General features: G+C 39.5%; 1 protein-coding gene across 1 annotated transcript; it reads left to right on the top strand.

The window, feature by feature from the left end:
- Window positions 1-43: 43 nt before the first annotated feature.
- Window positions 44-2946, top strand: LOC127604217 (NHL repeat-containing protein 3-like). Its single transcript, XM_052071238.1, has 3 exons — window positions 44-494; window positions 565-764; window positions 1374-2946. Exons 1-3 carry the CDS (start codon window positions 242-244, stop codon window positions 1971-1973), a joined length of 1053 nt encoding a protein of 350 aa, XP_051927198.1. The 5' UTR covers window positions 44-241; the 3' UTR covers window positions 1974-2946.
- Window positions 2947-16033: the final 13087 nt, after the last annotated feature.

Below are 16033 nucleotides of genomic sequence, written 5' to 3'. Positions count from 1 at the left end.
TAACGGAAATGTAATGAACCGGCCTTTTGTCTGAAATCAGTTTGAACTTGACGAGGCTTTGTTTATGTCCTGGACTGACCAGGAAGTGAAGAGTCAACGACGTTGACGCGACTACAGAATTATTTAATTAGCCATTTGATTAACACTGTGTTCACTGGTAGATTCGGTCGATCCTTGCTTTTGTCCAAGGAGGCTTAAACAGAGTAAAAGGGATATTGCTTGTGTCGTAACATAGCTGCCAATGAAAAGTAGAAGCTATACTTGTCTGATCTTGATCAGTATGGTCTCTTTATTCTTTCTCATGATGGTGCTGTACGGCGTCTTTAGCCCCCAGCAGGCTGGCATCTCCATCCTCCGACAGGACTACCAGCTGTTGGGCAGGCCATTGTACAAACTGGACCTGAACTGGCCTAAAAACCCCGAACTGTTCTCTGGGAATGTGTTTGGGGTGGCTGTCAATCAGTATGCTGGCGTTGTGTATGTGGCCCAGAGAGGTAAATCTCGATTATTAGCAATCACGTTTTTCTGCATTTTTGTCAACATGCTGTCGTGTGTTCCGTTTAGGTGACAATGTGCCCAAGGTGCTGGTGTTTACAACAGAAGGCGACTTCCTCATGTACTGGAACACAACGACCTTAGAGATGCCCCACGGTATATTTTTAGCCGATGCCATGTCAAACCCAACTGTCTGGATCACAGATGTGGGAAATGGTCCGTATGGCCACTGCATCAAACAGTACTCACCATCAGGGAATCTTCTGCAGGTAACCGCTTGATCCATAATTGAACTCGGTGCTTGATGCCCATTTGATTTTGACAAATGTTAAAGGGCTACTTTAGGGTATTATTTTTATTTTCTGCGTCCTGTGTACAGCTTGTAATGAGTAAACGACTTCCAAAGTCTGCAGCTTCACCTACTCTCAATCATTGCAAGAATTTGATGACATTTCAAGTCTGTGAATACATACAAAAATCACAAGAAGTCTGAAACCATTGTTGTCACTGTGCATATGCATGCATACTGCGTTTGTGTTACCAACTCAGCGTAGCAAAAAAAACGAAACTAAATCCTCTGATTTCATTTGAATGAAATATGCTCCAAAGTCAGAAGCTTTGCGATACCAAGCAAAGTTTCATTTAGTATCCGCCGGTGATGCATTTGGCGGTGTAAAACAATGTCCCAACCTTTAATGAGGACAGAAAGACAATTTTTCATTGAAAAAAAATCTCACAACACCCCCACTGACCCCCAATCGAAAACATTAGGTACAAATATGGAAATGGTTATAATTTTGTCCCATATTTGGTTGCTCTCATTTCTGTGAGACCTCAAAAAGTCTGATGAATTCCATTTTGCCCCTTGTACCCGCCAGGTGCTTGGTACACCAGGAAAAGCCGGCTCTGGGCTTAATCCTCTGCAGTTTGACCAGCCAGCTGAGATCTCCGTCCTCGACTCCGGAGAAATTTACATAGTGGACGGTGACGGTGGGATTAATAATCGTCTCATCAAATTATCCAAAGAACAGGAAGTGTTATGGGTGCATGGCGAAAAGGGACAAGGACTCGCTCAGTTCTACATCCCCCACAGTGTGACCATTGACAACGCACAAAGGGTCTGGGTGGCGGACAGGGGGAACAAGAGGATCCAGGTCTTCAACTCGCTTACGGGGGACTGGCTGGGATCATGGGGGAGCTGCTTCACTGAGGATGCACCTTACTCTGTCCGCCTCACTCCTGACAAGAAATACTTTGTTGTCGTCCAGCTCAACACTAACCAGATTTCACTACTGGAGGCACCGCCGGTGGGTTTGATTGGCCAGTGCAAGGTGATCAGTGTGATTCAGCTAGCTGATGAAGTCAAGCCTCATTTGGTTGACTTGGACCAGAAGTCTGGGGCGCTGTACGTGGCTGAGATTGGTGCCCAGCAGGCACAGAAGTTCACCCCCTTCAGCCTCGGTGAGGCTTTTGTGTAAAACACAAATGTCTAAGGTTCAACACAGCCTGTTTTGGGAGGATGGTCAACCTCCACTTTGTTCCTGTATTATCCAAAGTCGAACAATCAGTCAACCACTCTAATATCAATATGATAAAAACAAAATAGCTTCAACACTCTCCCATAACAAATGAATCTGTATGAAAACTAGAGTTGCTGATCAAATTATTTTTAAAATATTCTTCATTGTGGCACAAGTGTAAAAAGTTATAGTACTGTGAATTCGCCACCCGTTACTGTGAAGTCTCCAGATGTATTCGAGACCGCAAAACTTTTTCCAGGGCTCTTTTACCCTGACAGATACCACACACACCGTCGAGTAACTGTTAATGTAAATAAATGTCCATTTGCAGCATGAAATTAATTATATTCTCTTTGTGAGAGGCATCAAGCAGGTGTGGTTTACTTATTGTTCTTCGGCTTTGTGGCGCCTGCTTTGTGGACGAGAGGGAGGTGTTCGATCGGGTCCCTCAGAGAGTCCTGGCTACCTGAACCCTTGATACCGCGTGTTGGTATGACCATTTTTGGGAGAAGGGTTGATTTGCATTGCTGTAAATGAGTCAGATCCATTTTCAGTAAGTGCTGAACTCCGCCAAAGCTGCCCTTTAACCCTTGCATGCACCCTGTAAACTGATAACATGATAAGCTGTCCACTGTCGTAACCGCTGTCCCTGAAAGGGTTCATAACTTGGGGTCTTCACAAGTTATTGAAGAAGAAAAGTTGAGTGAAAGATTGACAGGTGGATTGGTGCAGCGTCTGCAGGGATACAGCTTGGTGGAGCCATGGTGGCAGCCAGCCGGTTGGATTTTGCTTACGCTTAAATTTCTGGCAATTGTTTTGGTGTAATGTTTTTATGTGGACTTGAAAAAGGTTGCTTGGCACTACAAGCACATCTATGTGTTGTATATGAGTTGTTTGCTCATGCTTTTTGAAAATAAAAAGTAACTTGTAATATTTTGTAGCCTGTTTTTATTCAATGATGCATTTTGATTATAATGAGCTAATTTAGAAAGTTGTAATTTGACAATATAGAAGTGAAAAATAAAATGGAGTGCATTTGCGCAGTGTTAAACACTGGACAGATTTGACTCGATCCAAGTTAGTTTTTCCAGCCAAAAAAAATCATTTGTACAATAGTGTGTAAAAGTAACACTTACTCGAGTTATTTGAATATTGTATATCTCAATTTATTGCTAAAGAGTGTTTGAAGGAAACATTTCCCAGCCTGAAGCCATAGCAACGATAGATATGAATTTAGTTGTCCTCTGAGTCAGTTTCACTCTTACGCCACACGAGGGCGACCTTTCACAGTACAGGAATCTTGCTACAGTCTATTGTGTTTGGTATTGTTTTCATTTTAATTGTTTCGATGGACGAATAAAACACTAACTCCGTGATTGTGATTAATGTATCGATGTTTTGAAATACTTTATGTGGATTATTGATCGACCTAATTATGGCTGTACCTACTGCTGTGTATATTCTGTTATTTTTTTCTTTCATTCCAAAATTGAGTTTACTGGGATGCTTGTGCTGTTCATACCTACGATGTATGTGCTAGTGTTCCCTTTCAATTCATCATTCTCACATGAGCCTGACTGTACGGCAGACATGTCCAGCTCCGGGCCCGGAGGGCCACTGTCCTGCCTGTTTTCCAGCTCTCCCGCCTGCAACACACCTGATTCAGATGAATCAGCAACACACCTGATTCAGATGAATCAGCAACACACCTGATTCAGATGAATCAGCAACACACCTGATTCAGATGAATCAGATGAATCAGGTGTGTTGAATCATCAGCCAGCTCTGAAGCAGCATTAGAACGATCCTGATGATTTGAATCAGGTGTGTTGCTCCTGGGAGAGCTGGAAAACAGGCAGGACAGCGGCTCTTGAGGACCGACTTTGGACACCCCTCCTGTAGGGTCATGGACCAGACGAAGTGTCATTGCCAATCACTGAAGAAAGGTACAGATGATTAAAAAGATTAATATAATAACAGAGAAATACACATACTGATATATAATAATTTTGACAACAATGAGGCATTTTATTATCTAAACAAATGAGATCCAGTAGTTTTCTGGTGTTAAAATGATATGAAAGTCCAATGAGTTTCCTGCGTGGGTTGAAATGAGGACCGACTTTGGACACCCCTCCTGTAGGGTCATGGACCAGACGAAGTGTCATTGCCAATCACTGAAGAAAGGTACAGATGATTAAAAAGATTAATATAATAACAGAGAAATACACATACTGATATATAATAATTTTGACAACAATGGGGCATTTTATTATCTAAACAAATGAGATCCAGTAGTTTTCTGGTGTTAAAATGATATGAAAGTCCAATGAGTTTCCTGCGTGGGTTGAAACGAAAAAGAGGCACTAGAGGGCAGTAGGCACTTGAAAACAACGGATTTGGTCAGCAAGCGTACATCAATCCACGTCGAATTTCTCTACAAGGCTTGAGTAAGATAAAATAAGTTTGTTTGTGCTGCTACGTTTCGAAGAAGGTAAAACAAGTATTACTCAAAAACTTTGTGCGTAACCTATGTGTAAGTTGAGGGGTTCGTTGTTTTTCAGCTCTTCTTTACGAATGACAAAAGGAGAGATGGAATCCTTCAATGCATTTTATTAAAAGCAGAAAGAAAAGGCGAACTAAAACCACTTATTGCTTCTCTTACTTTAACTGCCAATCAGAACCTATTAACACAAAAACATGTCTTAGCAATTATTAAACAACAGAATATAATTTAGGTATGCTTAACAAGAAATAATATTTTGCTCAAATATAAAATGATAATAATATAATATAATATAAGCTTACATATGTATAAATAAAACGATAAGAATAAAAGCAGCAACAACAACAACAAAAACCCTGCTTATTTGCACATGGTGATATCAAATTCGGCTATCCAAGTACTGGACTCGCATCTGATGACGACATGCCCATTGGGCTGACTGCTTTCAAAAATTACCTAATATTTGGCGGATTTTTTTGGCGGATATTTGGGTATCACCAGACAGGTACAACCGATTCACAGAGAAATCGCTGATATACACCAATAATAAATAATAATAAACTGAAACTAAACCAAATCTAATCCAAACAAAAACAGAATCACGACATACATATTCTTTAAATAAGCAAATAACGTATAGTGGGTGTGTGATTTTCAAGACTGCAAGCTCGTAATAACTGATTGATAGTTTACTGAGCGAGACATCGGTTTTCACGTCATACTGTGCTTATTGTGTTTGCCGTAATCGCCCAGCCCTACTTTAAATACATAAGTATTCTTTTCATTTTTTTGTGGTATTCTCAAATGGGCAGCAGGTTCCAAAGTTTAGATGACAGCTGTCCGGGCTCAACTGTGCACCGACACCACCGCCCAAAAAACATTGTCTGGCATTTATTACTTGAACATCAATTACATTATGGTGGTTGTAGTCGTGATGTTGAACTGACCAACCACAAAAATATGACCACATGGTAGATCAAATTAATAGCAGTAGGGTCGTGGACTTTCAGGATTGTGGTTGTTGGTTGCTGTGATGTACAACTGCACGACATCAGTGGTTCTCAAACATTTTTACACTAACTCCCAACAAGAATATAACTACTTGGCTCTCCAAGTACCATCATCATGACCAATACGAAAATGCTCATCAAAAACAAGAAGGTGGTTATCTTCCGAAAAAGGTTTATTTAATATTATCGGAAGCCTCTGTAACATGATGCAGAGTTTCAATATCAATGCTGCAGTTAACTTATAAAAGATCATCTGTAACCTGATATTATGATAAACCGTCCACTGTCGTAACCACTGTCCCTGAAAGCGTTAAGTAAATATTGGGCGGGGGGGGGATACTTGACATCATAAAAATATGTTGCACACAAAGGTTAGATTCATTCATTCATTCTCCGATCTACTTCTCCTCAAGTAGGTCGCGGGGGGTGCTGGAGCCTATCCCAGCTGTCTTCGGGCAGTAGGCGGGGGACACCCTGAACCTGGTTGCCAGCCAATTGCAGGGCACACAGAGATGAACAACCATCCGCGCTCACACTCACACCTAGGGACAATTTAGAGCGTTCAATCAGCCTCCCATGCATGTTTCTGGAACGTGGAAGGAAACCGGAGTACCCGGAGAAAACCCACGCGGGCCCGGGTAGAACATGCAAACTCCATACAGGGAGGCTGGAGCTGGAATTGAACTCTCTGGTACCTCTGCACTGTGAGGTCGACGCGCTAAGCACTGGACCACTACAAAACTTACATATTATATTTAAATAAATGTTTCAAAACAACCAGTCCTTAATTTAACCAGGTTAAATTGAAATTTTTAATTTAAGTTAAAAGTTAAATGATAGACATAATAAAAGTACTAGATTTAAAAAAACTAACAAACTTGTATCCACTTTTAAAGCAACAATCAGTTTCAATGTTTAATTTAGGGATTTAAGAAAAAATTGTCACTCCTTTATTGCAGGCCTCACCAAATATTTCAAACTGCGAGCTAATTCTCTTGTACTGGTTATTGTGAAGAGCTAGCAGTTTGATACACAATTCTGAAATAAGAAATGGGCTCACATTACTACCTTCATATGTTGTTGTTAAAAATTAACCCTTTCATGCACCCTGTAAGCTGTCCACTGTAGTTAATTGTATTCATTTGTGTGAAGACACTGATCATGTCCATGATTTCACACAAAAATTAGGACACAAATACATGCGACACTTTATTTCTATCACTATTTACATTTTCTAAATGATCATTTCTACAAAATTGTTCCCAAATAAAGTCCCATCACCGGTGAGCTATTTTTAGAACAGGCCCGTGGGACTCCCTCTGCTATTTTGCTTGAGTGATCCCAGTCACTTTAGCCAAGCATGACCAAATCTTTCAAAAAAGAAGTTCTGTGATTGCGTCGGCTTTTTTTCTCTTTTTTTTTTTTAATTCAAAGCCTCCTACAGATTTCTTCGCTTTTCTGAAGGTAGCACCACTTCTCCAATGCGCCGCGAGGAAGCATGTGTCCATTCCGCTGCCTTTCATTTCGGACCGAGGAATGCGAGTGTGGGAGTGAGACAATTCTGCACACCAGGATGGTCCCACCGACACAAAGTTTCTCCATATCAGTGTACATTACACTCACACGCTCTTCCTTTTCTTCACACTTCCACTCTCACAAAGCCTTTGTTTTCCCTTGTTGCCCTCTCTCTCTATACTTTCTGCCTTGTTGGCTGTTTTGCTGACAGACTCCAGTTTGGATGTCATGGCAGGGATGCGGGCGTCATCCGAATGTGTGGGTTGGCCTTTAGAGACTTTCTGTTTGGGGAAAGCCCACATTACACTCCCACACACCTTCTCCCACGCGCACAGGAGGGATTCCATTCTCGACAAAGACCGCGCCCTGGTTTTAAGTTGTCCATTTGCCAGATGCACCGTATTACATTAAAGCAGTTAAGAATAAAGTCCGGGAGCACCGTTTCTAAAAGAAAGCACTCCAAGTAGCTCTAATTTGTTTTACTGTTTAAAATGGAACTTCTTTTGGGTTGATCTTGTTGAAAGAAGTTTAAGTTTTTGTTTAATTTGTATACAGTACATTTAAATATTCCAAATCCACTGTATGCTGGCTTCTGTAATGTTGAATGGAATTCAAAATCCTTCATGTCACCATCATAAGTCAAAATGGTCAAAAGAGCAATGGAAATTGTCCAACTTTCATTTATACACAACCTTTTTGAAATAAAAGTTCCGTTCATTTCTCTCGCCACTTTTCCCAAATGTTGATCAGTATTAGTCTCACATTAGTTGTGTCCTTGTGAAATCTAAACGGTTGGTTATAGTGCGATAGGTTATTATAGCTCACAAAAAAAAAACGTCGCTTCAAAAACATTTTCGTTAACAAAATAAAATAAGAATGAAAATGCTTTTTTAGAAAAAAACTATCTGAAACTACATCTCAGGTTTATAAAACAAACTAAAACTATAATAAGCAAAATTGTCCTTTTTGGCGCTCATTTTTGTCAATTTATACAATACTTGACATGACCTTTCTGTGCGTATTATTTCTTTCTTTATTTATTTTGACATATTTTATTCTGGCGGAATGTCGATATAGAAGACGGACACACACGCACACACACACACACACACACAATATATATAGTATGTACAGTATATATTTTTAAAAATACTCGTCTCAACCCCCCTCGGGTGTTGTCCGTCCCTCATTCAGCTCGGGTCCTCTACCAGAGGCCAGTAAGCTTGAGGGTTCTGCGCAGTATCCTTGCTGTTCCCAGCACTGCACATTTCTGGACTGAGATGTCCGATGTTGTTCCCGGGATCTGTTGCAACCACTCATCTAGTTTGGGGGTCACTGCCCCGAGTGCTCCGACCACCACAGGCACGACTGTCACCTTTACCTTCCAGGCTCTCTCCAGCTCCTCTCTGAGCCCTTGGTATTTCTCGAGTTTCTCGTGTTCCTTCTTTCTGATGTTTCCATCATTTGGGACCACTACATCCACTACAACGGCTTTCCTCTGCCCTTTATCTATCTATCTATCTATCTATCTATCTATCTATCTATCTATCTATCTATCTATCTATCTATCTATCTATCTATCTATCTATCTATCTATCTATCTATCTATCTATCTATCTATCTATCTATCTATCTATCTATCTATCTATCTATCTATCTATCTATCTATCTATCTATCTATCTATCTATCTATCTATCTATCTATCTATCTATCTATCTATCTATCTATCTATCTATCTATCTATCTATCTATCTATCTATCTATCTATCTATCTATCTATCTATCTATCTATCTATCTATCTATCTATCTATCTATCTATCTATCTATCTATCTATCTATCTATCTATCTATCTATCTATCTATCTATCTATCTATCTATCTATCTATCTATCTATCTATCTATCTATCTATCTATCTATCTATCTATCTATCTATCTATCTATCTATCTATCTATCTATCTATCTATCTATCTATCTATCTATCTATCTATCTATCTATCTATCTATCTATCTATCTATAAATAAATTACTTGTCACATATTTTATTGTAATGTTTAGAATTTTCCATAATGTACTGCATCAAAGTAGAAATCTCCAAAGGTTTTTGGGCAAATGAAGGGCCAAGTCAGAGGGAGGAGGAAACCTTTGTTAACAAAGTTTGCACCCAAATTTCTAAAGCGTATATTCTACAAATTCTTACTGTATGGGACAAATATTCATCATGTGACATTTTGAATATTTCAAAAAGTGACCAAAACTATGCTGATACTCCAAATGGTGTATGGCCATGTTGAGGCAAATCATTATGAGGTGCACACTGGAAATGATGATTTACTTACTTTTACACTTGTATTACTAGAGTCATAAATGTAGACCTGTGTATGGTTGAGGACTGTCAACAATCCTGTCAAGCGTTCGTTTCGCAAACTAGGAAATAGCTTTTTTTTTTTTACATCAACACCATCATCAATTTCAGATCTTTTGCATTAGTAGTTTCAACATTAAAAGTTAAGACTTGATTCTTGTAAATGGCATAATATGGTACCAAAAACAAAATCACTTAACGCATACTACTGTTTTTTTTTTTACCATTTTCATTCATCCAATTTGTGGCTGATGAAGGCGTGGAATAATTGGGTGGGGGGGGGGTATCATTTCCTTGCAGAAGCACTGTATCAGTTCCTGTCGGCGGTTGAACATTAACAGGCTTTCCCTCCCTTACTTCCAATGTGACTGTACATGAATGAATGCCCCCCTGCATCCTGTAGCCCTGCTGAGGCAGACAGGAGGATCAGTGTTCCAACATCACAGGGGCGTTCAACGGGATCTTTTGTCACATCAGCCATAATGACCTCGTCTGTAGTTTTCTACGGACAAGGAACTGGGTCAGCGGCCTGTCAAGAACAAGGTAGAGGAAGTCTGGAGGAGGAAAAGAAGCCGATGCTTCAGGCACTTTAAATCAACAGCGTGTGTGGCTGATTTGGTGGTGGTTTAAGAATCGCCGGGATTTAAAGACCATTTTCTAAGCTCCATATTAAGCACATGTGAAAATGAAATCATTATTGATAGTATTTTCTTTGTTATTGAAAGCATTCATAAAAAAAAGATTAAATAAATAGACCTCATAGGAATGCAATATGTGTATATATATATATACATATATAAATTCTTTTCTAACGAATGAGATTTGTCTTGTAGTCTTTTGCTCAGGATAGACAACTTGCCAGTCGTCTATCTTGGGGGGGCTTTGTTCTCTGACGACGACGAGACAGGAGTGACCACACATCAGCCACATTTGCGTTTTTTGCACTGTAGTCAGAGAGGAAATGAAATACAAGACACAAGGCATTGATTGGCAAGACTGCCGAGCTCAGCAGGAGCTTTGCCTATGCAAAAAAAGAAGAAAAGAAAATTTAGAAATATACAAAGGTCTGTCTGATATGTTCATCCGGCCTTTCATAGACTACTTTATGGGAAATTCATAATATGACTGAAGTGCTAAGTCCCACTATTACGTACAAAGCACAAAAGCAGTCAAACTAAAAATCAAGTCTCACGGTGAATCAAAAGCCAAAAACTAAAAATTAGTTTTGAGACGAGTTTTAAAGATGGGCAGCGAGGGGGCTTGCCGAACATTCAGTGGGAGGTCATTCCAAAGAGACGGACCAGCAGCCTCGATCACCTCTAAGTCTCAGTTTAGTTTTTGGTACCTCCAACAGTGTCTGCTCCGATAATCTGAGGCAACGAGCAGGTGCGTATGGGTGGAGGAGCTCGAAGAGAGAGAAGATGGGGTGAAATCGTATAAAGGTTTGAAATCAAAAAATAGGATCTTAAAAAGTACTCTCAAATGTGCAGTGAGCTACTGAAGGGATGCCAGAGTCGGAGTTATATGCTCCTTCTTACGCGTAGCAGTCAAGCGGTGAGCAGCAGCATTCTGGACCAACTGGAGATGCTTAATGGAGGATTGGCTGACTCCAAAGCAAAGTGCATAACTGTCATCCAGCTGGGGTGTGACGAAGGCATGAATTACAGTTTCAAAGTGCTCTTGAAAAAGCAGTCTTTCGCCTATTTATTATTTACTTTATGTCACGAGTTTAGCTAATGTGCCCTTGTTTCACTTAGCCTTGAATAAGATATTATTTAAAAGCCACACTCCCATTGATTTGCATGGAACGCAACTCTTAAAATGAAAGTACAATAAACTATTTAAATTTGGGACTCTGACCTTTAATCTCAGGTTATTTCAGAAATGTTGTCCTAAATATCATTCAACATTTGTTTTAGTTATTTACAGAAAAGACAGAATCATTCTCGCACGAAAATTACAACCTCACTATTAATAAATGTGTTAACTTTTTGAAACAATTTAAAAAACGATTTGACATGCTGTTAGACACATTATTTTCAAATAAATTATGCTGAATCTGCATGTCTATGCCAACTTAAAGGTTAACAACAAAGTAAATGCACTATTGATTGCTGATAAATTATGACCAGTGTATTGATTCAACGTGACTCAGGCTACAGCCATAAGACAGAAACTCATCCGAGCCCTGACCATGAATAATTCAAGGAGGAACAAATACATTAGGATTTCAAATATCAGACCCAAAGTGAATCTCCCAAAAAACATCTTAAATACATTAGAGCAAGGATTGATCTGGTCAGTTTTGTGACCACAGGACATTAAAAGACAGTTATATCGTCCTTACTATGGGAACCATTGGCTGAGATGTGAAAAAAGCCGGACATCTTGTGAGCGGGTTGAAAAAAAAATCTCATCGTATTTTTGTTGTGTGATTTAGAACCAACCAGTTTTCAATTGCGCCGGCATTCACACAACTTGTCGTGATCCTGTCTTGTGTGCCTTGATTGTGTTTCAGCTCCAGCTGGAGGGAAGGGCGTTTCCCTCCGGCAGGCACACCTGTGCCACGCTTTCTAATCAAGCCTGATGCCGAGTGATTGTCGGATTATTTAGCCTTGCTCAGGACTCCAAGTGCTTAATGTTGTAGATGTTCTTGACCTGTTTGCCTCGTTAGTTCATTATATTTTTGTTGTTGTATTTTCTTCTGTATTCTTGGTGTACGTTTGTGTATTGAATGCTCTTGTCGAGCAATTTACGTTTTTCTTACTCTATTTGACTTCTCCTGTTTTTTTTTTTGTTACCAGCATACTTAGTTGTACTTTCTCGATCTTGCATTTTTATAAATAAATATACAGTGGTACCTCTACTTACGAATGTCTCTTCATAGTTTTCAAGTTAATGACAGGAAAATATTGCCTCTTGTTATGAAAGAAATTTCAAGATATGAAAGGTAAAAATACAGTATGGTCTGCTGCTCGCAGCTCGGAGTTTCCTGGACGCAACATACTTATAGCTGCTCTGCCATTGCCTATTACCTGGCATCTTCCTGGCATCCCATTGGCTAAGAGGGACCTCTTACCGTATATGTGTGTAGATAGATATGTGTCTCTGCAGCGTCCTCGTATATCGCCCCTTGGGCCATGAGGTGTTCGGATAGTTTTACATAAACAGGAATCACCCAGAAAAAGTGTTCACCAGTCAGGCGATCGCTCACTTTGCCTTGGACATTTTCGAAGGATTGTTAAAAGGCGACAAAAGCAAATGTCCTTGGATCAGTTCTTTACAAAACACCAGGAAAGAAACATTCCTGAGAGAGAACATGAACAAAAGAGTGCAAAAAAAAAAACGATGACGGCGCAGTTAAAAGTTAAATGACCACATTTTTATTCCTTATTCTTTGGGGTTTTTAAATGATCCACAACTCTCATTTATTGTGCAATAATTTAATTGTAACGTGTATTTGTTACATATTTTGATGGATTTTTATGCTTTAGAAAACATATATGTCTGAATTTTGGTGGGACTTGGAACAGATTAGGGCATTTACATGGAAAACCCGTCTCTACTTACAACATTTTCTCGTTAAGAAATTTCTTCCAGAACCAATTAATTTCGTAAATTGAGGTATCACTGTATTTTTCTTCAAAGCATCTTATCTCTGCCAATGCTTGTGGAATCCCTTTTCTGTCCGAAATCTTTCCAGACACCTGACACAAACAACAAACCAGCACATCTATTGAACCAGCTTTCATGCTACTCGTACCACCAGCAAAAAGTTTCCCAATTTATCACTTGGCGTAATCAGGCATAAATGGTTCTGTGGAAGCTAAATAATGTTTGTGAAGAACGATGGAAATTCTAAACCAATAAGTGAAAATTCATCCAGCGGTTAGTGTACATTCCTATATTGCGAAGAAGAGAATAAATGATGTTATTTATGGATGCCATCATCTTCAGATCACATCATCAGCAGTATCCAATCTAACAGTAAATTTATCACCATCACCAACCCGACAGCAGAAGCGCAAGAGAGGAAGAGGATTTTATAATCGGTTTCATTTTGCCTTCCTATCATTAGTCAAAATGAGAAGGAATCCATTTGATCTCCACTGTGTGATGTTTATGTGGACTTGACTCGGTAAGCTTTCCCCTTTCCTTCCCAGATGAGCCTGAAACAGAAGACCTCACCCCTCCCTTAATTGGAGCTTTGAGAGGTAAATTAAACAATAGCCACAGTGTAATTAAATCCCAGCAATACCCTGTTGTGGTAGTTTACGCCTGTAATAATGTTTTTGCCCCACTCCCCTCTTCTGTTCCTCACCAATTAACACATGCATAACAACAACTGGATCAAGTTCTGCTTGACGACCGTGTCATTCTCCAGGCATCGTCTTACGCCACCCAAATTTAATAAATGTTATCATTTTTGTTTCTTAATGACGGGAGGCGCAGGTGCAGGGTTCTTCTTGATTTGGCATTCGAGATCAAATTTATTTTGCACAAAAGTTGTATGATCCCCCTGCCCCTACACACCTAAAAAAAGGCACAGAAACAGACAAATAACACATTACGGTACTCATAACTTCATTTAAGGATAGATTTTGAAGCCAAGCTGGAATTTAGGAACGGCGACTGGAAGTAATCTTTATGATTTAGTCAATGTGCAATAGAATTAATACTTACGTGTAGTAGTAGAGTTAACAAGAGTGTAAAAATGCGCAACTATGTTGTGTGCAAGGGTCGTTTTCCGATTACCGTATTTTCCGCACTATAAGGCATACCTAAAAGCATTCCGTTTTCTCAAAAGCCGACAGTGTGTCTTATAATTCGATGTGCCTTATATATGGATCAATGTTCTGATTTCTTGTACGTAGGATTTTAAATGTTCTGCAATGCGCTTTGTGATAGCTGCAGCGGTTGTGAAGGCTCTACATAAATAAAGCTGTATTGTATATTATTGCTTTTTGCGTAGCTCCATCCAGTGGATGCGTAACGCAACCTTAGCCACGATTGTAGCTTCTACTCTATGCGCCTTATAATGCGGTGCACCCTATTTATGAAAAATTTAAAATAGGCCATCCATTGAAGGTGTACCTTATACTCCGACGCGCCTTATAGTGCAGAAAATACAATATATTTTCAAAATCGGTTAAGACATTCCCCTTTGAATATCACTTGACAATCAAGAAATTTTACTAACGTGAGTACTTAAACTCTTGACAATTTGTCTCTTTCAGTTAATGATTAGTCCTATGAAAGAGAAAATGTTTTAAAGTGACATGCTTCACACATTTAATGTCTTTTCCGTTATCTCTCCTGTAAATGAAATTTCTTGCAATATAAATTTGAGGAATCTTGTTCAGATTACATTTCCAGTGGCGTGCAATGAAATTACTGTATTGATCTTCTGAACGTCTTTACTACACAGGCCGAAAATTGTAAACTCACCAATAACATTTTGACAATAGGACTGGACACATGGGAGTACACTTAACTATATAAAACCAAGGCGACATAAATAAATTGCTCGATTAGAAAAAAAGTTTTTTTTTTACAAGCATATTGGCATGTTATGAAATTTTATGACTATGACTAACAATACATTTTTGGTAAGCAGCATGTACTTACAGTGATTTACTTGGCAGAATGGCCTTGATTGTGATATGCCGCACACACAAAAAATATATACATATTGTGCAATCTTGGAAATAAATCACAACACAAGGCCACATCAACAGCAAGCCTAACTCCGTTTATATAAATGTGAGTGTTATCTGACCGAAGTGTGTCCTGTTTTATTCTGGGTGTGGGAAAACAAAAAAAATATTCCAATATAGCCTACAAAAAAGGTATTTTTTGTGAGGTGCCTCATTCTGAAAATGCCATCAGAGCAAGCGCCTTTCGAAATAAACTAAATGCAGATTGTCAAGCGGGCCCTTAGGTCGCTCATTGGTGACCCCTGACCTTTGGAACACTTTTCCTTCCATCCTGCATCAACAGCTCTCCATCAAGACAAGTCTTCTATCTCTTGATTCATCTTCACAATGTTTTCCTCGTCATCAATAAGTTCATTATTGAGCAATTTCAACATACGGTTGGTTGAATTTTCAAATGCCTGTCGTGGCGTTGACGCGACATGACTGCTTTCAGGAAGATTGCCGGCGCAGATGTTTAACGAGTGTCTGTACGACTGAATGGCATTCAATTAGAAGCACGTTTATCAGCATTGAGGTTAGAGCCCTTTCTAATTCACTCCTCCTCTGTTGTCGCAACATTAAGACCATCACCCCCCATACCCCCAACCACCCCCCACTCCCACACACATAGGCACATACACAAACACGCATGTGCGCGCACCTACGCACACGCACATAAATTCACCCGCTGCTCATCTGTTATCTAAACTTCCCACATTGGCAATCTGATATTAACGCCCGATTATGAAGTCTCCTTCTCACCTCGTCGCTACTCATCCCCTGCCAAATGAACGCAGTGAATGAGCTTCTCCTACGCTGTTTTAACAAGATTAAAGCTTAGAATCAGGTATGGTTTCATACCAGTTTTTATACAGCAGGAAACTTGAGACTTGCCAGAATCATTAGTGAGCGGACATAATGTAA

Source organism: Hippocampus zosterae, chromosome 7 (assembly GCF_025434085.1).
Source record: "Hippocampus zosterae strain Florida chromosome 7, ASM2543408v3, whole genome shotgun sequence".
NCBI classification, from domain to species: Eukaryota; Metazoa; Chordata; class Actinopteri; order Syngnathiformes; family Syngnathidae; genus Hippocampus; species Hippocampus zosterae.
The sequence above is the reverse complement of the archived record's forward strand: the minus strand, read 5'-3'. Positions and strand labels throughout refer to the sequence as shown.